Source organism: Cricetulus griseus (assembly GCF_003668045.3).
Source record: "Cricetulus griseus strain 17A/GY chromosome 1 unlocalized genomic scaffold, alternate assembly CriGri-PICRH-1.0 chr1_0, whole genome shotgun sequence".
NCBI lineage: Eukaryota > Metazoa > Chordata > Mammalia > Rodentia > Cricetidae > Cricetulus > Cricetulus griseus.
Genome location: NW_023276806.1, coordinates 78,345,292 through 78,371,508, shown reverse-complemented (window position 1 = coordinate 78,371,508; position 26,217 = coordinate 78,345,292). Strand labels below are relative to the sequence as shown.

General features: G+C 38.5%; 1 protein-coding gene across 1 annotated transcript in view; it reads right to left on the bottom strand.

The window, feature by feature from the left end:
• Positions 1-26,217, bottom strand: part of Wdr49 (WD repeat domain 49) — a 139,682-nt gene that overhangs the window by 89,913 nt on the left and 23,552 nt on the right. Inside the window, exons 3-7 of the mRNA XM_035451338.1 lie at positions 21,084-21,511; positions 20,394-20,570; positions 19,406-19,580; positions 6,344-6,511; positions 4,132-4,280 (exon numbers count right to left, since the gene is read on the bottom strand). Coding sequence (XP_035307229.1) covers positions 4,132-4,280; positions 6,344-6,511; positions 19,406-19,580; positions 20,394-20,570; positions 21,084-21,511 — 1,097 coding nt within the window. The remainder of the gene's footprint in view (positions 1-4,131; positions 4,281-6,343; positions 6,512-19,405; positions 19,581-20,393; positions 20,571-21,083; positions 21,512-26,217) is intronic.

Sequence of the window (26,217 nt, the reverse complement as noted above, 5' to 3'; positions counted from 1 at the left end):
ACTTCACGCCTATGTACTATATCTATGACATGGAAAGGTACTCTGCAGGGTACCAAAAGAGAAACAAACATCAAACCAACCACAAAACTTTTGATCTACAATCTGTCCTGCTTACAAAATATGCAAGGGCAATGATGGCACAAACTGGGTAGAAGTAAACAACCTATGTCTGATTTGACTTAAGACCCACTCCATAAGATGGAACCCATACTTGGCACTGCTTAGATAACTAGGAACCAGAGACTAGATAACCCAGAGACCTAAGGTAAAACTGAATGCTACTGGTCTAAAAATAAATTAGGAACAATACCTTTTAAGTCAATCAGTGATTAAATAACAGAATCATGGCCATCTATACTATAAAATAGATATATAAGAGAAAGAAGACAGTGACACAAAGTGAATATATATAATATACGTAGATAATATTACATATATGTAATATATATTCTCAAAATATATTGTGCATGATACACATATACAAATAATAAATACCATCTTATATATATTCATACATAAGAATAATATATAACAACATGCAACAATGATATATTAAGTATATAAGAGTACTGTATAAGAGGAACATCAAGGGTTCATAATTATTTCCTGAGACAGAAATAGCTTTGACAGAGAAGTGAGAAAGAAGATGTTTCCTATTTTGCCCTCCATATACATCTTCAGCATTTGTAGTTTTTAAAGAAGAGACTTAAACCATTTACTTGTGTAATTGAAACAAAATGAAAATACTGTACCCCCAGAGGAACAAATGGAAATGTGAATGAGTCAGGACCAATGGATAAGTTCTAGTCATCAACCCCAGTGTTTCTCTTGCCAGCCATAGTTCTAGAGAGTAGATGGGATCTGGGAAACATCAGCACCTCAAAGGATTAAGTAAAAAAATTATCATGATCCTGGTGGCCAAATCCGGATTAGCATCCCATGAGAGAACAGTTAGGAGCAAAGGGGAGCTGCATTCAGCATTCTTAGTGGAATGTTTAGCCCCCAGCAAAGAAACCTTCTCCTGCCCTTATAGTCCCTTGTTTAAATGAGCAGATGACCAGTTTCGAGCAGGACCTTTCCATGAGTCACTAGCATATTAGAAACAATGGCTTAGGAGGCATCCAAAATAAAAGGCCATTAAACTATGATAATTTATTATGATATGAGTTTTAAAGAAATAAAAGGCTGGCAATATGACAACCTCCCTGAACGAACTAAAGTTGCAGCCCATATTGTGGGGAAGTTTTTTAGATTTGACTTTCTTTGATCCACAAATCCTCTAATTTAGCAATTGATTGATGCTAGCACAATCTAATCAAACACTGTTAGAAAGCAATGTGATGTTTCATTTTCCCTCGAGGTCTAATTTCACTACAGTAATATAAAATATCCAAAAGAATTTTGCAGCAATAAAGCAGAGGCTTAGCCCAGTAGAAGAAAGCCCTGCTGTTTGCTGTAGACATAAAGAGTGAGACTGTCACACATTCATCAAAGTGAAATGCATTTCTACCAATGTGAGCGGCAACATGACAAGCTTTATAATGATGCAACAGTTTAGAGACCAAAGTGAAAATTGAAGAACAAAACTGCTTTGGGAAAAGGCCAGGAAGTCTTATTATTGATCACAGCTGTATGAGATCAATCCCGATTCAAAATACATGTTTTGCACTTGCCTTTAAGGTTATAAAACCACTCACGGAGCTCCATAATGATGAAATATCTGATAATTGTTTCTTTTTTGTCTGGTTCAGATTTACTCACTTAACTATAATTTATTGAGGACCTTGCACAAACATGGCACAACCCAAGAAAGATACAGTCCCTAACTTCAAAAATAATAAGTGATTTAACAGTTACACTACTTACATATTATATTTTCTAGCATGTGTTTAAAGTATTATTATGTTCTAGATCCTAGAAATAATAAGAATGGATTTAACAAATAACTATTACCTTCAAGTCAAAATTTAAAGATAAAGAAACACAGTACAGATAGTTCAATAATTGAAGTCAGAACAAAATATTCAAAGACCCCAAAAAGTGAGACAACTAAATCCAGGAGAGCATCCAAAGAGGTCTTATTCTGAGTTTCTCTGCTAATTTATGTCCAAGAAATAGTTCTTCATTTGGAGCTAGAAACATGTAGTCACAAGATAAATCCTACAGTATGTCAGAGGTTTTGGAAGATACTGAGAATACAAGTTTAAAAAAATACTAACATCTTAAGGAAGCAAATTAATGATGACAATGTTCTAATGAAGAACATTTGGAGTACACAGAAGGAAACACCCACGTCTACATGAGAAACTTCAAACAAACACCTCTCTATCAGATTGTAACAGAGGAGAGGAAACTTCCAGAGAATGTGGAATTGCAGTGCCAAGAAAATGTATGGTGTTATGGGCCAAGAGTTAATACTGCCTGAGTGTGAAATTAATAAATGAGAAGAAAAGGAAGTGCAGTAGGCAGGCCAATTAGAGGAGGGCTTCGTTTGAAAGTTAAGAATTTAAGATAATTAAATAGAGTGTAGAAATGAGAGACTGAAGGTTTTTCATTCATTGATTTGTTTGTTTTCTTGAAAAGTACTTTACTAGCAGAATGGAAAGAAATTTTTCTGCTGTAAGAAGACATGGTAAGCAATATTTGTAGTGTTTTAGAATTAAAAAGATGAGGCTTTCTTTGTTTTTGTTGTTTTGTTTTGTTCTGTTCTAATTTGGTTTGGTTTGTTTTTACACAGAGTCTCACTATGTCCCTGGATTGCTGAGAACTCACTCTGTAAGACAAGACTGGCCTTGAATGAATAGAGATTCACCTGCCTCGCCTCCCCCATGTGCTGAGATTTAAAGGTTGTACTACCATGCCCAAGAAAGATAAATTTGAACAATGGCAGCTGAGGTGAAGAGAGAGGCCAGATGATAAACAGAGTTTGATGACAGAATAAACAAGGGTTGGCAGATGTGTGGTAACATTTAAGGGGAAAGGAGTATGGCTTGAGGCGAAGATGAATTTCTAAGTTTCATAGTTTCACCTATAGCACAGATGCATTCCTCTAATTCAGAGCAAAATTCTCTGAATCTCAGAGACTATTTCCACTTATTATCCACTTTTCTCTTCAGAAGGTATCTTGAAATCTATCATTGTGTGTGTGGTGGGCAGGTGGATGGTTGTCCATGTGTGTGCTTGCCTGTACATATGCACATGGCACCACATGTGTGCCTGGTACCTGCAGAGTTCGGACGAGGGTTTTAGTCCTCTGAAGCCGGAATTATGGGTGGTTGTGAACCCAACCATGAGGATGCAAGGAAAAGAACCTATGTCCTCTGCAAGAGCAGCAAGTGCTCTGAACCACGGAGCCACCCATCCAGCCAAGAATCTATTATACTGCCAATGAATCTTTAAAGTTCAGAATTATGTAAAAATGGAAATTAGACAATACATAAAAGGCAAACTCTTTGGAGATTAAGAAATTTGTTTAATAAGATACCATAGTGTACTCAGAAGTCAATGTAGGCTACAGGATTCATGGGTCATTTTCCACAATGTTGAAAATGTCCCATCAAGGCCTGAGGACATGACTCAATGATAGAGAGTGTGTTTAGCACATGTGAGGCTCTCAGTCAGATCCCTAATATCTCCAAATTCAGACAAAAGAATCCCATCAAGATCATCAGACATTTACTTGAAATTTATCATATACATGATATTTCCAATTAGCTTAAATTTATAATTTAACAAGTTTTTTAATAGTAAAGTGATAATAGTCAACTGTGCCTTTTCACTATTTTACCCAAACAGCATTTTTTTGTCCCTACATCCATTCTTTTCCATGTACAATTAATGAGAAATTTGGATGCTCTTAAGATGTGACATGGAGTATCAAACAAAAAGAATAAAATGTATGAATACATGATTTGAACAAAAATTTAATGAAATGATTTTTTCCAGTTGTCCAGAATTCTAGTGAAGTAACCATCAATCAATATTTGTTCCAAATGCAGATTTCTCCAAGACTTCATAGTTAGCCAGTTTGAATGAACAATAGACATCTTTCAGGGAAACTTGGGTCCTAGTGGAGATTTCCTTGGGAAATGGGAATGGAGATGGAAAATTTAGATGTATAGAGTTACTTACTTTATCTCTGGAAAAGCTGAAAAGTTGTTTTCTTTCAGCAAAGAATTGGACTGCTATGACACTGGCTGAATGACCCCACAGAACACCAACTGGCTTAGAAATAACATAGGGATTCCAAAGGCAGACTTTGTTGTTGATGCCAGCTGTTGCTAATCAGAATACAAAAGAAAATAAAATGTTTTAATTATTTTCTTGAATTAGTTTTACACATATGATTTCTTTCTTGAAGAAAGAAAAATCTTGGCAACGCCCAACTAAAAATTTGAGTTCAGCTCAATGGAGGGTGTGAGTTGACCTTGAGCAGTGGTTCTCCACCTTTCTAATGCTGGACCCTTTAACACAGTTCCTGATGTTATGGTGAATCCCCAACCATAATATTATTCTATTGCTACTTTGCAACTTTAATTTTGCTGCCATTATGCTATTATGAATCCTAATGAACTTAACTGATATGCTTGATATCATGACCCACAGGTTGACAGCCATTGACCTTGAGGCAGGAGTTTGCATAGGCTAGAAGGGGAAAAGATTGTCTCATTTAGTAAATTACCCACAGCCTGCCTGGGAGAGAATACATTTTCTCCTCCTAACCCCAAAATTCTCTATTTCTGGGACACAAGAAATTTAGACAGAATGACAGAGGTTTTTTTAGGTGGGGGGGGGTGTGGAGAGTCAAAAATGAACTAAATATTCAAAGGTCACAAGTCAATAAATAGAAGTATTAGGAACATATTATTTTTACAACTGTTTAAATAATCAACCATTTACAAGCCACCAAGCATCACAAATGCTTCTATCCTGTTTTATTGTGGGATCAGGTATTTTTGATCATGGCTTCTTTACATTCAGGGACCATCTCAAGACCAAATGAGGTACTATATGAGCATGTGGAATGCTATTTAACTCTCTGGTTGTTTCTTGGTCTTGAACTGATTATATACCTGCACTTATTGTGTTTTCCTGCACTGGTACAACAGATCAGTATAGAGGAATTGAATAACTAGTCAGCCAGTGAGTTAAATGGGTGATATTTGAGTCCTTGCCAAATTAATTCATCAACCCCTCCAGCCTTCCCTGATATATCTGGAGTATTCTTAGAAGTCGTTGCATCTCACCAGGCCTATGCTAAAATATTATTGTTTTTTAAGAACTGGGGGTAGGGGACGGTGGAGGAGTGATGCACGAAATTCTTGAGAGTGGCCACACTTTGGATTTGCCTCTGATCTGGTCTGTCCTCTGTCACTGGTGTCAAGTGACACACCCTGAGATCTTGCCTGAGCCATTTCATCTTTCAGCAGTAGTGCGGGGGTGGGGGGAGTGTTTTTTTTGTTTTGTTTTGTTTTGTTTTTCCAACTTTTTTATTTGAATTAGAAACAGAATTGTTTTACATGGCAATCCCATTTCCCTTCTCCCACCTGTCCTAAAATATTTTATATCAGCTATTATTATCGATTGTTTTAAGTGTCTGTTTCCTTAATGAACAACAGCATTTTTCATTCGAATGCTAACTACTGAATGTGGATGTGTACGACCCATACCATAGGCCATATGTGGACTCTATAAATACTCTATAAATTTTTCAATAACAGTTCTACGTGTCTGTTTTATAATGCTTGAACTTATATATCTATATATCAAATTCTCAAATTTTAGGGTATCTAGGTATTTCATTTAAAAGATTAGCACCTGGAAAAGTTTATATTTCTTACACCTTTTGCGTCAAAAATACTTCCTTAATAAGTTAAAGCTATGTTAGCCTATAAATTCACAAAAATCATTAGAAATTGTATTCTGAAAAGCATCTAGGATTTGCAGTTATACTGGTGTGGGCATGTCTATGCGCTCACATGTGTGTGAGTACTGAAAGTGATGAATTTGTTCTGGGGAAGCACTGGACAGTGTTAGAAGATGACAGACTAGCAGATGCTATGCAAACTACTTTCTTTCCCTATGTCATCTACCACCCCTACCAATTCTAATAAAAAGACTCATTAAAGCATCGGGGTGCTTTCTCATATTTCACCCCAGTGTAATTCAAACGCACTGCACATCATATGCATCATTATCAAACATTCTAAGGCAATAAAATGTGAGCTGTTCAAGTTGGTCTCCCTGGCAATAAAGCAACAAGGTACAGTACTTCCCTGCATACAAATATGCACCCTAGACAATTTGTGAGCCCCTCATAGTTATCATGATTTATTTTACATACCAATTAAATTGAGCTGAGAATGGTAATCAAAAGCGTGAATGCCCTGGGCAATGTTGAAAGATGTCATTTTAAGGAGTTTCTCTGACTTCTCTCTCCATGCTAGCACCACAGTATTTGTATTGCTGGTTGTACTGGAAATGAAAGCATCTAAAGAGGCATTGTAAGAAACTGAAAAAAGAAATAATAAAGTAATTTCAAATTATTTTTTTCATATTAGCAAAATGTACATACTTAAATATATAATGGTAAAAACTAATATCAGAGTGTGGTGACACATCAGAGAGCTCTGAACAGCTCACTCACCCATTCCCTCCAACCTAAGAATTTATAGCAAGAAACCACAGCATATTCTTCACTCTAATCTTCCTCTACTCTAGAAATACCTTAAGGTTTTGTTTGTTGTTTGCTTTTATGAAACACAGAGCAGAAAACAACATTCATCACAAAAATCACGGAGCATTCTGTAGACAGAAAATGAACAGGTGATCATTTTTTTATTTTTACTCTTCCTCCCAGACCTGAGGCAGGCAAACAAGAACTAGCATACATCTGCTTGCTATAGTTGGTGTGCGCACAATGGTTTATTTAAATTTTGATCAATCTAGGACACTTAAGAGTAGATGGACAAGGATTCAGACCTGGTATGATTCCCACGTGACTCTAAGATTCAAATCAAGATGGCTGACCCTGTGTTAGATGTTATGGAGCAACATCCTATTTCTTACGCAATAACCACCTAGTCAGCATGTATCATGATGGGCTTTCATTTTTGTCAGAATCACAAGCTTCCAAAGGTGAGGAACTGCTCCTTGATCAGCATGAAACATGACACCTGCTACTCACAAAGAGATCCTCTCTTGCTTTTTGCTCAGAAAATAATTTACTTGTATCCAAAATTGAAAGATTTCTGACTTAATATCAAGATAAAATTCCTGCCTCACACAAAGGATTCTGTCACTCGTATAGAGTAAGAAAAGTTACTTAAACAGAAATTCTTTTAATTTTTTTTCTGCCTGCTGCTTATTAAGTACAATCAAGTGAGGCAGACTTGGAAGACAATTCTCAGTGGATCGGGAACATTTCTGTACATCTAAGGGAGTTGAGCCCTGGCTGTCCTTTATTCAAGATTATCTTTTCAAAGACATGTGCAGAGCAAACAGCCTTAGGATTCAGAGATAGTGTCTCCCTTTGAAGCAAATGGCAGGCATGCCTGTTACCCAGAATAAGAAGAGTAGCTTTCACTGGAGTGGAATGAGATGCATGTCCTGTGCCTGTATAAAAAGTTCTGCTTCCCAAAACCTGGGTTTCTTCTTTAAAACATCCATGTACAGGCACAAATGTGGCTTTTATGGATTTGTATCAAATGAGTCCATACTTACACTGCTTGTTTTCCTATGAATTATATATAGAATATATATATACATATATATATATATAATTTTTTTAATCTGTGACACAGACATCTTTATCATCTGTCGCTGTAGGAGATTTTGTTCTACTGCTCACTTCAAGTGAGCTTACAGTATCATAGTACTGATTGTACTTGAAACAGAATACTTAACTCTATCACTATACTGAAAAGAGCTTGAGGTCCAGCAAGACGACTAAATCCAGGTCAAGGTGTTTGCCTCTATACCTGATGACCTGAATCCAATAGCCAGAACCCACATGATACCACACTCATGCCACAGTTCACTCACAGACCATACATATTCATTCACAGAGTCACACACAAAGAAATAAATCTAAAAATGGTTGTTTCCAAAAGAGTAAAAACTCAGTCTGCAAAATCCTTAGCAGGTACTGCTATGGTTAAGTATTTGTAGCCTCACAAATTGATACATCGAATCCTACCTTTCAAGGAAGTAATAGGAAGGGTTCCCCTTGGTTGTGATTAGGGAATTACAACCCCAGAACTGGGATTAATGCCCTCACATAAGAGATATAAGGGAGTTTGTTCCTTTCATTGTAAAAGGACACAGCTGGAAGTTGGTATCTATAATTCAAGAAGTGTCCTTCTGTAGACACCTTGTCTACCAACAGCATAATCTCAGAACTTTACATCCTTCAGAACTATAAAAATAAATATCTATTATTTATAAGATATTCAGAACATGTGCTTACATAATTATGCATAAACAAATTTCCAAATAATTGCTAAAGACAAGGAAGCTGAAGCATAGCTGGTACAGACTTTTATGTCTAACCTATTCTATTGAGTTAATTATTTCTGAAAGCAGCTAGAACTTATTCATTCAAGAGATGATATTGACATGAGAATGGCTTGATATAATATATTTCATATCTATCTTCCTAGCAAACAAATATCTCACATGACCAATTTGTATTTTAATGAGATGGACACTATTTAGAGTGCCACCCACAGACATCCTTTCTCAAAGGATACCATCCTACCTTCAGAATTGCAGGGTATTCACTAATACTAAAGAACTAGATTCAGTCTGTGCACTAGACATGTGGCTCTGAGTTTAGAAAAAAAGGCTTGTGAATCAAATAATTAGACAATATATTATTCCATAGTAAAGTGCTACACTGAATGGTATAGAGATTAATTAAAAGCAGACATCATGTGTGATTCCGTGTTTTGAAGACATTTCACAATCATTCTATTGATGACAGTATTCTATTGATAGGAGGTAGGACAAAACACTCCACTTGCATTAAAGGAGCAAACACTAAAATGAGGAACTTCTTGTGTCCATCAACACTATGTATTACTCGAAAAAGAACAATTAAGATAATTAAGATAAAAGGAACACTAAGGTAGTTACCTACACTAAGTAGTGTACCTACTGCTCTGGCAGACAACCTGAGTTTAGTTTCCATCATCCATGTCACAAAGACTCCAGAGTCATAGGATCTGACATCCTTTATCACCTACGTGGGCAGCTGCTGGAAAGAATTCTGTACAATATAGACATCATTTCATTCTCTAGAGGACTAATTTCACCGGATTTTAAATTTCAGAGACCAAATATTTATTTAGAATCTCATGAAAACCATAGACTCCATCAGAAAGATATGCAAAGACAATTTTTTTGTGAAAAATACCAGGGTTTTAATAACGTCCCACCAGAATTCCTACAAGACAATAAGCCTCTGAGCATAGAGTAATATTGGATTAGAAGGAACTCAGGCAATAAGCCTCTGAGCATAGGGTAATATTGGATTAGAAAAGAATTCTCCTCTTGCTTTCTTGTGTGGCTCTTAGCTTTTTTTTTTTTTTTTTTGCAAAGGGGTTTTGATATGCACCCCAGGTTGTCCTGGAATTCACTATATGACCTAGTCTGGGCTCAAAATCACCACCTTCATATCTGAGACTACCAAGATCTGGGATTACAAGTGTGTATCATCATGCCTGACATCCATTGGGTGATTCACAACATTTCTTGTACTAATTAATATTATCTATCAAAGCAAAAACTAGATTCTGCATTTTATATTTTACTTCTTTAATATAAACAAATTTAACCAGATCTGATATTGAACCGAACACAATTTCTCCAAGACAAAAAGGAAGTCAAAATGCAAAAGGGAATTTCAGAAAGGGAAGCACACTCTGCAGAAGATAACTCACTATGAAATGTCATGAAACATAGAAGATACTACTAGGGGGAAAAGGGAGTCAATGTTTCCAGTCTGGTTCTAGCTTGTCCTCCATTATTCCTTTTCCTTGTCTTATGGATTATTTATTTTAGAATGATGAAGATAATTTGCTGAACCCTTCTCATGTACCAGGCAGCATGCCTGGAGCTCTCAGTCTATCATAATCTTCATTGCGTAAGTTATTTGAAGTTTGCTAATGAGGAAATAGACATTTCAAAACTCAATTTGCCCCAGGTGATGTGACTAATTACAAATGGAGACAAGAATGAACTGACAACAGTGAGCTCTCCTTTTACTTTCTATTGTATTCTTCTTTTGCCCTCAACCACACTGCTGCACATATGCCAGATCATAGCTGGGATGATTTTTACTACTAGCTAAATTTCTGTCCCCTGTCCCCTCACTCTCAAAACAAATCCCCATATGAACTTCAGTCTTCCCTTTCCTGACTCCTTGGTGTTGCTACTGAGTCCCTATGAGAACCAGAGTCTTTTATCTTCCTGAATATCTCCATCCTTATTCAGTCATCCACTGTATTTCTTTCTTAAAAGAGAGACTGGTAGAGAGAAGTAGGGAGGCAGGAAAGGAGGGAGGAAGGGAGAAAGGGAGGTCTAAAGGGTGACATTGATGGGTCTGCCAGGTCACATACTGGAGTGTCAAGAATTCACAACTCATATCCAATCAAGATATAACTTGTTTTTCATTAAATTGTAGAACGACAGAGCTCCTGGGGAACACACAAGTAAAAGATGAGAGAACAGCCACAGAGCCATTTCTTTAAAACTAAATTACCTGAAGGAAAAAAAAAAGGTTCCCCTCACTTCTTTAATTGTAGTAAGGAAATAACACGTTGTGATAAAAATAAAATTAAAACAAAAACACCTTTCCAGAACATCAAGCTATGGAATGAGATGAGCTGCACAAATTAATTATTTGTTTTTCACACTTCTGGTGAGTTTGAAAATTGAAGAAGAAACATTTTTAACATAATTTATGTAGCATTTTAAGAATAAAAGACAAACTTTGGTCTCTTATTATTATATTTTTTTAGTGGTCCAGTAAGATATTAATGTTCAACACTTTCTTGCTACACGGGAATTTAAAAGGACATTAAAGCCTCCTTTTCAATGATATTAGGATCTCTCTTGCTCTTTCCTACCCCCCCCCTCTCTCTCTCTCTCTCTGTGTGTGTGTGTGTGTGTGTGTGTGTGTGTGTGTACAATTTGAGTAGGGAGGAATGGGGAAGTTGAGAAAAGATAGCTGGGAGGGGCTGAAGAAAATAAAATAAAAAGTGAAGTAATTCTACTTCAATTAAAAACATTCAATAAAAATTAAAGACACAATGAAAAGTCATTAAAGAGACCTGCCATTAATCCTTGTCCTTGTGTGTACTGTCAAAATGACCCTGCAAAGTAACAATTATTTAATGTGAGAAAATGACTTGAAAATAAAAACTAATATCCCAAAGTGAGGTAGTACTATTGAATACACTTAAAATAACACAGACCCCACCACTCTACATTTGGAACAGACTCTGAATTAGTATGGAAATCTGGATCATTTATAACCAGTAATGCTTTTTATACTTATTTTTAAAACAATCCTATTTTACATACCAATCCCAGTGACCTCTCACTCCCATCCTGTCACTCCCTCCACCATCTCCCCATCGCATACCCCATTTACTCCCATGAGGAATCATCTAAGTCTGTCACATCATTTGGGGCAAGATCTAGGCCTTCCCCCTGTATCTAGGCTTGTAAGACCCCCGGAAACTCAGGCCTCCAGTATCTTTTCCCAGGACCGCAGCCACCCCAATCACCCTGCGGAGGCAGAAACTTGATGCAAACAGCAAGAGGCTTTAATGAAAGGTGGACATTTGTACAAACTGGCTCTTTCTCAGCATGCAGGCTAGAGAGCAGCCCCTTCCCCCAGGCACAGGAGTTTTTAAAGGCAAAAACAACAAGTTTAGGGAGGGGCCTTGACTCTTACCAGAGTCATGGGTTCCTAGGAGGCCCTTTGTCTTGAGGGGAGGCCTAGGAATCAGATGGCCTCCTGACCCCACCAGTTGTAAAATCTGTAGATCTCAGGATGTGCCTGAGCAAATGGTAGCTATCTCTTTGTTTCATAGAGACCCTTAATTGTTAATTATTGACACATTGACCAGTGGGGGAATCTGTTTCCTTCATGAGCCCCTCGGGGAGGGTGGCCATCTGGGAATTCTTGGTACCCAGTTATCTTATGGCCTTGTAAGCTGGTAAATTCCAGGCACTGAGTCATAGTAGTGGCCTTAGTCAGTTTCTGAGTTAGGCCACCCTACATTCCGTTGGGAGAGTTTCCTTATCTGGGCTATATTTCTTTGCTAATTTTTAAGACTTTCAGGCTGAGCAAGGTATCCCTCCATAAAGAATGTGCTCCAAAAAGCCAGTTCATGCACTAGGGATAAATACTAGTTCCAGGGCCAGCAGGCACATAGACTGCCCAAGGCCCCCAACTGATGCCCACATTCAGGGGGCCTAGTTAAGTGTTTTACACATTCCCTAGCTATTAGTATGGAGTCAGTGGACTTCTACTTGCTTGGGTCAACTGTTTCTGTGGGTTTCCCCAATATGGTCTGGCCCTGCCCCCACAGGGAGAGGTGGGTGTCCGGGACTCAGGCTGGAAGAGTGCTTTCTTCAAAACCTGGTCACCAGCTCACACCTAATTTTTACTGCATTGAACACAGCATTACTCTTGGCAAGAACAGCATGGTCTAGCTACTCAGTGATGCAATGCCCTCTACCTGGAAGGCATCATTTCAACTCTGGGAAGCAGAACAACACAGGTGCCAAGTCCCTAGATCCAGCTTCTCTTGCCAGCTTCATCCCCATTAGTCAGTTATAAAGACTCCCCAAGGAAACATAGCCTGTTGTTTAAATTTTCTGGCACCAGCTCTATTAATTACTGCAACAATTAAGGTTTTGTTATCACTGTTGAAAGACCCGCTCAGAATGCTTCTGCATGCCCCCTGCTCCTCTGTCTTCACCGCCTGTGCCGGTGCTGGGTGTTCTCTCTGGAGCAGGCAGGAGGAGCAGTTGACCGAGGGCAGCGTGGCGGGGACTGAGCAGGGCAGGGCCAGGGTTCGGCCAGGGGCTGGAGAGTGCAGCGCAGGTGGCGCCTGGAAGGGGAACTTGAGCTGGGAGAACAGCGATGCTGCTTGTCCAGGAGCTGCGAGCGGGGAGCCGCCTCCAAGGCGCGGAGCTGCCGGGGCCTCCCAAGCCTTCACCCCGGCAGGGATCGCGCCCCCCGGCCCGCCCCGCCTGGCACCGCGCTCCCCCCCTATTACGGTGCCTTTTTCCCCTATAAAAGGACTCCCCTTCCGGGGCTCGGGGCTTAGCCTAAAAAAAGCTAAGTCCCCGGGTACCAGTGCTACTAATAAAGCCTCTTGCTTTTGCATCCAAAGTTCGTGGTTTCGCTGGTTCCTGGGTGCGGGTCTCCTTCTATGAAAGTACACCTTCTGAGGTCTTTCACTGTAAGCTTGTTGGGATCTCCTGTGTTTGACCCAAACAAAGTGGAAGAATACATTTTGCTGTGATAAAGCCGTGATCTTTGTTTTAGCAATATTTTTTTCAGCTTGCGCCTTCTAAGCAAGAACTACCACTGAGTGACAGCCCAGCCACTTGTTTATTTGCTTGCTTGTTTGTTTGAAACAAAATATGCTCTATAGCTCAGGGTGAATTTGAACAGTCTGTGTATCCAGGCTAACCTCAGACTTATAATCTTTCCTCAGAAATGGAATTCTAGAATTAAAGACAAGCACCACCACACCAGGCTCATATTTCTTTAATAGCTATGTATTCAGACAATAAGTTCTGAAACATGTCCTATAGAGGGCTGTCGGGGCCCAGGAAAATTCCATTAAGGAATGTCTCAAGGACCGAACCTCCGGTTCCAGTAACTGGAAGCTCCGGGCTGCATTGAATTGTGGATGCTAACTGATTTGCTATTGAATAGCATAGCCTCAGTGGGGAATGTCCCCTCGTTTGCATTTCTACGGGACTAGGCATTTGAATAGGCCTGAACCTGGGTGGAAGGCAAGGGTTGTAAGTAACAAGTGAGGAGTTAGAGACTAGAGGCAGAGGAGTCCACTAGAGGAGAGAGAAATGGCTTCAGAGTCAGGGTTAGGAAACAGCCAGGAAGACTCTGAATAAACAAGAAACTCCAGTTTTGCAACATGGAACTGAGAGCTCTCTAAAGATGACAAGATGCCTGTGTCTGGTCTTTATTGCCATTGGGTTACTAGGAATTCCCAAGTCCATGCTCCCCCACTCAGGCTGAACCTCATGGCTACCGTGGCTTGGGGCTGAGGCATGCCAGGCCACGACAGAGGGCCATTCCTGTAAAAGGAAATTCTCTCCACTACTGCCCTAAATATCTACATGCATTTTGGAGTCATTTCAGAATGTAATTATTTTTCTATTAAACTATGACATAGAACCACTCAGACAAGATTAAAATATTTTCTCCTTCAAATTTTTAATCAGATCGCATCTTAACTCCTGTTTAAAGCATATGCTAACATACTTATAACTAACTGTTTCCTCTCTAATATTTCAATATAACAGATACCTTACCCTTAATTTTACTAAAAATGTATTTCCATGGTTGTGTTTCTTCACTTGTATATTTTCTTATACTGAGAAGAAAATGACCAAATATATGCCTGAGGAATTGTAAGAATATTGATCCTGCTGTTGCAGTGCAATGGATATCAAATCCAAGCAGCCATCTCTTGGCTGCCCTTGGCAGAGCATGTCTTGAAAGTCAGGGAGTATTGCCCATAATTGCTGCAAACCCCAGTTGTTAGACCCCCGAAAACTCAAGTCTCCGGGGTCCCAGGCCACGTTCTCGGTCATCCAAACACCAGGCAGATTCGAAAGCTTGCTGCAAACTGCACGAGGCTTTATTGTAATTTAACGAGCTAACCCCATGTTAGCTCGGGTCTTTCACCCACCCGCCATGGTGGATGGCTAGCAAAAGACGGCTCCTAGGGGCTCCCGAGAGATCTTATAGGACAGCCTAAGGGGAGTGTCTAGGGGTACGTACAGGCTCAGGATTGGTGTGCCTCCAGGATTGGAGGGCTTGCCCTGTGTTGATTGGTCAACTGGTTGTTATGGCCCATAGGCCCTCCCAGGGTGGTTGCTATGCTCTGTGTCATTGCTGTGTGCTTGTCCGTAAAGTACACCCAGGGTCGTAAAGCATAGTGCCACCAGCTAACTTCTGATTGGTTACTTGTCACGAGGCAGGCATCTGACTTTCTAGTGTCTAGAACAAGGTCATAGAAGCATGTGTTTGACCATTATGGCTGCCAAAAGGGAAGCTTCTATGACCTTGTCCTAGACACTAGAAAGTCAGATGCCTACCTCGTGACAAGTAACCAATCAGAAGTTAGCTGGTGGCACTATGCTTTACGACCCTGGGTGTACTTTACGGACAAGCACACAGCAATGACACAGAGCATAGCAACCACCCTGGGAGGGCTTATGGGCCATAACAACCAGTTGACCAATCAACACAGGGCAAGCCCTCCAATCCTGGAGGCACACCAATCCTGAGCCTGTGCATATCCCTAGACACTCCCCTTACGCTGCCCTATAAAGATCTGTACGCAGCAGCTTTGAACTGTCTTCGCTAACCATCCGCCATGGTGGGTGGGTCAAAGACCCGAGCTAACATGGGGTTAGCTCATTAAACTACAATAAAGCCTCATGCAATTTGCATCAAGCTTTTGCCTCCATTCTGTGATTGGGGTGGCCGAGGTCCTGGGCTAAGATCCTGGAAGGCTTAGCTTTTCCAAGTGTCTTACAGATCCATGTTTAAAGGTAGTTGAGTTTTAAACCTAGAAACTGAATAAGGGAACAATTTTAAATTACTGAAGTGTGTATATATGTGTATGCATGCATATGTGCTTGTTTTTGAGATAAATTGTGTTTATACACATGAGATCATATTTCTCTGTCTATATGCATACATACGTGTGTGTGTATGTATGTGTGTGTGTGTGTGAGAGAGAGAGAGAGAGAGAGAGAGAGAAGAGAGAGAGAGAGAGAGAGAAAGAGAGAGAGAGAGTACCCACATGCACTAGGGCCTTGTGCAAGCTAGATAACTACCTTACCACTGAGCTATATAAACAGCCTTCAATTTAATTTTGAGATAGAGTCTCAAAAAGTTCCCAATCTAGCTTTAAGCTCACTCACACCTCAGGCAGTCAAGATTCCCTTGCCTTAGTACTGAGTAGCTATGGATGGATATGGTGTGTGTGTGTGTGTGTGTATGTATGTATGTATGTATGTATGTGTGTGTGTACATATATATTCTTTTTCTGTAGCTAGTTCCTAGTGAACAGTGATTTTAGGAGGCATATTCTCACACAGGATTTCTTAGGTCATAGATACAATCTTCACTCTGACTTACTTCCATATGTTTTATCAACAGATGAGAATGATATGATGAGACTATGATGAAGAGGAAATTTACCTTTACCTGAAGAACAATCTCATACTGCAAACAAAAATACAAATGACTCATGGACAGGGTCTGTTAGACCCCCGGAAAACTCAGGTATCCGGGGTCCCAGGCCACGACCTTGGTCACCCCAATTACCAGGCGGATTCGAGAGCTTGCTGCAAACTACATGAGGCTTTATTGTAATTTAACGAGCTAGCCCCATGTTAGCTCGGGTCTTTCACCCACCCGCCATACAGATGGCTAGCAAAGACAAGAACTAGGGCCTCCCAAAAGCTCTTGCAGGGCAGCGTAAGGGGAGTGTCTAGGGGTACGCACAGGCTCACTATTGGTGTGCTTCCAGCCTTGGAGGGCTTGCCCTGTGTTGATTGGTCAACTGGTTGTTATGGCCCATAAGCCCTCCCAGGGTGGTTGCTATGCTCTGCGTCATTGCTGTGTGCTTGTCCGTAAAGTACACCCAGGGTCGTAAAGCATAGTGCCACCAGCTAACTTCTGATTGGTTACTTGTCACGAGGTAGGCATCTGACCTCTAAGTTACCAAGGCAAGGTTATGGCAAGCATGTGTTCGGCTGTTATGGCTGCCGAAAGGGGAGCTGGTCCCTTCAGGTCCTGTGCTATAAACACTGTGTTTTTTAAGATGCTTAAATGAAATTGAAGTAGAATTTGCATTAGATCTTGAATAAGAAGAACACATTTGAACATTAATCATCTGCAGAAACTCTTTTTTTTTGTTTTGTTTTTTATCATTTTTATTTGAATTAGAAACAAGATTGATTTACATGACAATCCCAGTTCCCTTCTCCCTTCCTTCCTCCCTACCACCCCCCCAACTAAAACCCTACCTATCTCATACCCTTTCTTCTATTCTTCACCTGACTCAACCTTTCTGCTCCCTCAAGACATCACTGTAGAAACTCTTAGTTGATATTCAGCCACTTCAAAAGTATCATACTGCAGGCTACATTTTATTTATCCATGTCACTGTAAAATGATGGAAGCCAAATAATACACCAAACTTCAAAGACCCACTATACTAGAGTGCTGAACTTACTGCTTTGTTTTTATAATTTATTCTTTTGTTTATGTGTAGACAAAGAGTACTTAAATCAAAAGTGGCTCTAATAGCTTCCTTCAGTTCATCTCTAGTGCATTGATCCTTATTTTGGTATCACAAAAATTTGACACATAATTTTGTGCCTATCAAAATAGATGATCAAAAAACGTCCAGTTTTGTTTTCCCCCAAAAAAAATATCCTGCCAAAATCAAGGTTGGATCAAATGCACCAAATATGTAATTAATACTGAAAAAAGTTATATTGTCACTCGTATAGAACTTGATTTGGGACCACATATTAGAAGATCAGTTACAACAACATGATATCAAAGGTCATAAAGCTGTGGGAAAAGCCAACAGTTGGTGTATTTGACCATTCCTTTTTAAAATCATGTTAAAAGTTGACTGGTAATATTAATTTCATTAGATATTATTCAAGTCATTGAAATTGCTAATTTCTACTCTTTTCTGTGGGTTTTCATTTAATGTAGCAATTTTTACATGAGAAAATCACCATGGTCCTTTATAACAGTACAAAAATCATACACCTTGCACTTGAATCATAAAATCAATTTTTTAAGAATTAAAGTACTTATGAGAATCATTAACTCATGAATAAGTTTTAAGAAAGTACTACTATTCTATAAATGATGATTTATAAAATAATCTTATCACAAATTACTACACATGCACTCTAGACAAGAAGAACTCATGTTATATTAAGAGGGAGACAGGAGGGAGAGAAGGAGAGAGGGAGAGAGAGAGAGACCGAGAGAGCTTTATCTATAATTTGAAGGCAGGAGAAGAATCACATGTCCAGTCCCAAACTGAGCTGTATAATGAAACTTTCTCTAAAGAAAGAGTAAAAGAAGGAAGAAAAAGGGAAAAAATAATGAATATGAAGTGACTGTCTTAGGGTTTCTATTGCTGTGGCAAAACACCATGACCAAAAAGTAAGTTGGAGTAATGTGTTTATTTGGCTTATACTTCCATATTGCTGTTAATCATCAAAGTAAGTCAGACAAGAATTCAAATAGGGCAAGAACCTAGAGATAGGAGCTGATGAAGAGGCCAAGTATGGGTGTTGCTTATTGGTTTACTATGCATGGCTTTCTTATAGAATTCAGGACATTCTTCTTACAGAACTTAGGGTCACCAGCCCAGGGATGGCATCACCCACAATGGGCTGGGCCTTCTCCCATCAATCACTAATGAATAAAATGCTTTATAGCTGGATCTTCTGGAGGCATTTTTTCATGGTTCCTTCCTTTCAGATAACTCTAATTTGTGTGTCAAGTTGACTTAAGACTAACAAGCACAGTGACCTTTCTTATAAAATATATTTTAAAAATTAAATATATATGTATAAGTAATAAAAATAATAAAAGTGATGGCTAAAATATACAAAACAAATTATCAGTAAAATTAAATAAAAGGTTAAAAGAGAAAAGGTAAGAAATAAATTACATTGTGAAGACAGCCAAACTGTGTTTCTCATAAGAATACAAAAAAGAAAAGAAGCATTTTTGAGGAATTCATTAAATTCTTTTACTAAGCAATGTGGGAATAACTGGTACAGGTTAGGATCAGAGTGGAATTGAAGCTGAAGAGAGTCTATGACAATATTCTTCTGTCTTTTGAGACTTCTGAGTATATAGTTCATCTGAATTAATTGAATGAAGCATACATTTTACAAGGAAAGAAAAGAAGTCATTCATGCTAGCATCCAGAGGATAAAGTGGGTCTAGGGAAAAACCTCCAGAGAACCAATTATCAGTTTCTAAATTTAAACATTCTGTGTGAAACATTTTCATTAAGGAATATAAATGTAGACGCTGAAAGTGACTGTTTCCTCCGTTACTGTTCAAATATAGTACCTTGCCTGACCCAGTCTCCATGATGAAGTGTGTGCTGTAATATGTAGCAACATTTGTGACATCCAGAGAGCAAGTCTGCCCAGTCGATGGTCATTGTTGCTTCTTCATCATCACATGCATTAGCAGGCCGTTCAAAAAGGGAAATGACAGCTGCTGTGAAAACTATCACTTGAACCTTGAATCATTGAAAGAGAAACAAACACAGAAAGTATAAGTGCTAGACAATGGTTCTAAGTCCTTTAAGATTAACAAGAAATAGATCATGAGTTTGAAAGATGTTACCCAATAATATTACTTAAAGCATACAAGCAATGACAGTAGAACTACTGCACAGTTGGTTAAGTGGTTTCCAAGCACAGCTTTTCATTTTAAAAAAGGACTTGCCACTGAAAACACTAAGAATGGAAGCTTTCACAATCATGAAAGAGAATTGATTGTTCAAGCCTCTTCAGTGTCTGGCTCACTCCAATGTCATTGAGTAAGTGATTATTTCTCTCATCTAAACTGCAATTTCAAAGAAGGAAAAATGGCTGTATCCAATGTCACAGGTTCAATGTTACCATTTTTTTCATGCCTCTATTCCTTTGTTATGTGATACAAAAAATGAACACTTTCTTGGCCGTCTGATAATGTACATCCTGCAAATCAAAACAATTAACTTGAATGGTCCATGGGAAGTTAGTTAAGACATTTAATAGTCAACATTTATTAATATTAGGATCTAATATATAAATTATTTTATAACATAAAGTTTGTAAGTTTATAAACTAGAAAAATATGACTACAAATAGGCCAGAAGATCATATGAAGTCCTGTATTTTATCACTAAAAAGTGGAATTGTAGTATCACCCATCTCTCCCTTGTCTAATGGGTATAGCCTCAAAATTTGTAACACATAAATTCATACTCAAGGCATTTTAATTTCTACTTTTCGATAAAGCTTGAGGATTAAATGCTTATTGTGAGGTTTTATCTTCACTCACTTACCTTTCCAGTTATATCCCCAAAAGAAAGGATGGATTCTTTAGGATCAAGAGGATCATACCAATAATCCATGCAAATGGGAGTTCCTCTCAGGCCTTGGAGTTTATATTGACAAGGAAATTCTTCTTTGGACAGTAGATCATAGAAACAAATCTCTCTGCTTGTAAAAGCCACTGCTATCTAGAGGAACCAAGTAGAATATTTATGGTGGATTTAGTGAAATTAATATACAAAGCAAGCATGCAAATCTAATTCCCAAATGAGTCATAGTACTCTGAGAGTTGTTATAGTATTATGGAAGTATGCATAGCACAAATGTATTTAATTCTAACATTGGACTGTAGCCAAAAATCAAGCCAAAACAAAATACTTTCATCATGAAAGTCATAATTTTTTAATATTTCAATTATGCATCCACCAGCATCCTTCATCCCTAAGAATGTTGACAATTAGCCACATAAGAAATGAAAATGATATGAGCCATTCACTCTGTGATGTCATCTTAAGACAAGACAAGGGCTCTGGAAAGCAGATACTTCTGCGCATATTCCCTCCAGGTAAGATGAGTGTCACCAACGATGAATGTGGCTCTCTGTCACTGCTGGTGTTGCACTTGCTACTGGCCAGGGGCTCTCTTCAATAATTTTCTCATCTTTGTCACAAGTAGCAAGTGTATATACAAAGATTTTGTACCTTGTTAACATTTTCCAGAGAAACCAAACTTGTCACCCAGAGGTGTTTGAGTTTGGCAGCATCTGCAGTGATAGGAAGTGCTTTTTGCAACTTCAAGTTCTCTCCCCAGACTCCTAGTAAGCCTTCCTTGCTAATAGTCAAATAACGACTTGAACTTTTTAAGAAAACTACTTTCTGAATGGTATCCTTGTGTTTTCCTGGGAGGAACTCAAGATCCTTCCATTGGGGAACCACTGTTGCCTTTTCTCGTTCATCTCTTTCATAAAGCGATAGAAGGATAAATGAAGTCAGCTTGTCCCAGCCAATGAAGCCATCCCGGGCCACATCCACTTTGTCAAAGAGTTCTTCAAATTCTTCCTTTGTGCCACAACCTACAGTCTCTGTCATCTTCTGTATGAATTCTTCCCTGGGCATACAAATGGTTTGATCTTGGGACTAGAAATGGGAACAGAGAAAAGTAAAACAACAGAAAAATCATCACACAGAGAAAAGCAGTGTGCTGCATCATGGTTGAATTTAGTCAGCAGTTCTTGCAGCGTGGGAAGAAAGCATCTTCTATTTTAGAGTGGTGTTATACTTACATGGATTTTGGTGGGAGAGACAAATAATTTATAGTGTTAGAAACTGTATTCACAATCACAGTGTTGCAGGAGAATTGGAGAAAATGTGTTGATAAAAAGCAAGGATTGCAGAAATGTGAAACATTAGCAATGAAGCTGGAAAGGGCAAGGAATCAATTCAGAAGGGAAAGTCATTCTGATAACAACTTTGTTAGCCCAGCAAATCTCATTTTGGACTTCTGACTATCAAAATGTAAATTAATAAAATGGCATATGTAAGCAATTAAGTTGGTGGTGATGTTTTATAGATGCAACAGGAAACAAATGTAGAAGAATGGATGAATCCTTGAAAAAGTTTGGTAGAGCAAGACTACAACATACCAAATAATGCCCAACTGAGTCACCCGTGGGTCAAAGAAGAAATAAAGAAAGAAGTTAAAGATTTCCTTTAATTCAATGAAAATGAATGTACAACATACCCAAACTTATGGGATACTATAAAAGCAGTGCTAAGAGGAAAGTACATAGCACTAAACGCATAAATATATAAAGTAGTTGGAGAAATCCCACACTAGTGAATTAACAAACACCTGAAAGCTCTAGAACAAAAAGAAGCAAACTCACCCTAGAGGAGTAGATGACAGGAAATAATCAAATTGAGGATTGAAATCAATAAAATAGAAACAAAGAGAATAATAGAAATAATCAATGAAACAAAGAGTTATATCTTTGAGAAATTCAACAAGATAGAAAAAGCATTATCCAAACTAACCAAAAGACAGAGAAAGAATATCCAAATTAACAAAATCAGAAATAAAAAGGGGGACATGACAACAGACACTGAGGAAATCCAGAGAATCATTGGGTCATACTTCAAAAACCTGTACTCCACAAAATAGAAAAAAATTAAATAAATGTACAGTTTTCTGGATAGGTTCCACATGCCAAAATTAAATCAAGACCAGATAAACAATTTAAATAGAAATATAACCCCTAAAGCAATAAAAGCAGCAGTCATTAAAAGTTGATGCCCACCCCCCCAAAAAAAAACAGGACCAGATGACTTCCGCACAGAATGCACCACAATTTCAAAGAAGAGCTAACTCCAATACTCAAATTGTTTCACACAATTGAAACAGACTGAACTGTCAAACTCCTTTTATGAGGCTACAGCAACCTGATATGCAAACCACACAAAGATGCAACAAAGAAAGAGAGCTATAGACCAATCTCCTTCATGAACATTGATGCAAAAATGTTCAATAAAATACTGGCAAACTGAATCCAAGAACACATTAAAAAAAACATCCACCATGATCAAATAGACCTCATCCCAGACATACAGGGTTGATTCAACATGTGGAAATCCATCAGGGTAATCCACCACGTAAACAAACTGAAAGAAAGAACCACATGATCATTTCATTAGATTCTGAAAAGCCCTTCAACAAAATACAACATCCCTTCATGACAAATGTCTTGTAGAGAGCAGGGATACATGGACCATAATAAATATAATAAAAGCAGTATACAGCAAGCCAACAGCCAACGTAAAATTAAATGGAGAGAAACTCAAAATGATTCCACTAAAATCAAGAACAAGACAAGGCTGTCTACTCTTCTATATCTCTTCAATATTGTGCTCAAAGTTATCACTAGAGCAATAAAACAAAAAAGGAGATCAAGGGGATACAAATTGTAAAGGAAGAAGTCAAAATATAACCATTTGCAGATGATATGATAGTATACATAAGTAACCCCAAAAACTCTACCCAGGAACTACTACAGCTGATAAACACATTCAGTAATGTGGCAGGATGCAGAATTAACTCAAAAAATCAGTAACCCTCCTATATACAAATGATAAATGTGCTGAAAAAGAAAAAAAGGAACTCAATTAACAATAGTCACAAATATAAAATAGCTTGGGGTAACTAACCAAACAAGTGAAAGACCTATATGACAAGAACTTTAAATCCCAAAGAAAGAAAGAAATTGAAGAAAATATCAGAAAATGGAAAGATATCCCATGCTCTTGGATAAGTAGGATCAACATAATAAAAGTGGCAATTCTACCAAAAAGCAATCTACAAAGTTAATGCAATCCCCATCAGCATCCCAACAAAATTCTTCACAGACCTTGAAAAAAATACTCAATTTCATATGAAAAATAAAAAAAAAACAGAACAGCTGAAACAATCCTGTACAATAAAGGTACTTCCAGAGGCATCACCATCCCTGACTTCAAACTCTACTAACGAGCTATAGTAATAAAAATGGCTTGGTTTTTGGCATAAAAACTGACAGGTGGATCAATGGAAGCAAATCAAAGTCCATGACATTAATCCACACACCTATGAACACCTAATTTTTAAGAAAGAAGTCAAAATATTACAATGGAAAAAGGAAGACATCTTTAACAAATGGTCCTGGCATAACTGGATATCAAAATGTAGAAGATTGAAAATACATCTGCATTTATAGCTATGAACAAAATTCAAATCCAAGTGGATCAAGGATTTCAACATAAATCCAGCTACATTGAACCTGATAGAGGAGAAAGTGGGGAGCAGCCTTGAATATGTTGGCAAAGGAGACCACTTCCTAAATATAACACCAGTAGCACAGACACTGAAAGCAATAATCAATAAACAGAACCTCCTGAAACTGAAAAGCTTCTATAAGGCAAAGGACACTGCCAACAAGACAAATGGCAGCCTACAGAGTGGGAAAAGGTCTTCACCAACCTGACATCTGACAGAGGACTGCTCTCCAATATGTGTAAAGAACTCAAAAACTAGACATCAAAATACAAAATAACCCAATTGAAAAATAGGGTACAGAGCTAAGCACAGAATTCTCACCAGAAGACTCTCAAATGGTCAAAAGACATTTATGGAAGTGGTCAACATTCTTAGTCAATACCATCTTGAACCTGCCAGAATGGCTAAGATAAAGACTACTGAGGACAGCTTATGTTGGAGAGGATGTGGATTCAGGGGAACACTCCTCCACTGCTGGTGGGAGTGTAAACTTGTACAGCTATATTGGAAATCAGTATGTAGGTTTCTCAGAAAATTAAGAATCAAACTCCCTGAAGATCCAGTGATATCACTCTTGGGCATATACCCAAAGGATGCTCAAGAATACCACAAGGACATTTGCTCAACAATTTTAATAGCAGCATTATTCGTAATAGCCAGAAACTGGAAACAACCTAGATGCCCCCAACCGAACAATGGATAAAGAAAATGTGGTTCATTTACACAATGGAGTACTACTTAGCTATTAAAAGTGATGAACTCATCTAATTTTTCAGGCAAATGGATGGAACTAGAAAAAAACAACCTGAGTGAGGGAACCCAGACTCAGAAAGACAAATATGATATGTATTCACTCATAAGTGGATACTAGGTGTAAAATAAAGGACAACCAGACTACATTTCATAGCTCCAGAGAAGCTAGGTATCAAGGAGGATCCTAATAGGGACTCATGAATCACCCTGGGAAGGGAAATTAGATGAGATCTGCTGGATAAACTGGGGCAAGGGAGGTGGTAAAGGAGAGGCAAGTGAGGATGAGAACAAAATGGGATGGTCGAGGGTGGAAGATATGCAGTGGAAGAGCAATGAAAAAGATATCTGAATAGAGACAGCACTATGGAGGTAGGAATAAATCTGGTGATAAGGTAATTGCTAAGATGACCCCAGTTAAAACACCTCTTAGTAGTGGAAAGGATGCTCAAACAGGCCTACCCCTGTAATCAGATGGGTGAATACCCCAACTATCTTCATACAGCCTTCATCCAGTAATTGATGGAATCAGATGCAGAGATCCACAACCAAGAACCATGTTGAGCTCTGGTAATAGAGTCGAAGATAGGGAGTAAGGAATGAATATATGAGAAAGTGAGGAAAAGAGCACGATGGAAAAATCTACAGAGACAGCTGAACCAAGCTTGTGGAAACTCATGAACTCTAGAGTGATGGCTGTAGAGGCTCCAGGGGACAAAACTAGGTCCTCTGTATGTGGTAGACAGTTGTGAAGCTTGGACTACCTGAAGGGGCCCCTGGCAGTAGGACCATGATACAAACCTGATACATGAGCTAGCTTGTTTGAGCCCATTCCCTGTGGTGGGATGCCATACTCAACCTTAACACATGGGAGAGGGCCTTGGCCCTGTCCAAAATTATTGTGTCAGACGTTGTTGACTCCTTATGGGAGTCCTTATGCTTGAGGAGGACTGGACTGGGGGTAAGCAGGGGGCAAGGTAAGGTGGGGTAGGAGGATAGGTGGGAGAGAGACCTGCAGTTGGAATATAAAATTAAATTTAAAAGAATACATAAATTGGTGTGGGGCTCCAGTAAGATAAACTGTGTGAGAAATTGTTAATTACATTCAGCATCAATTATTATTGTTGTAGATGTAGATGAAGCCACATTAAACTAAATTTAGATACATTCATATATTTAGTACAGATAGGGAAATATTAGGAACTTGAGGGGAATTTATTTAATTATAAAACAGTATTAAATAACTAGTTCACATTATTTAAGAGAAAGTTGAGTCACTAT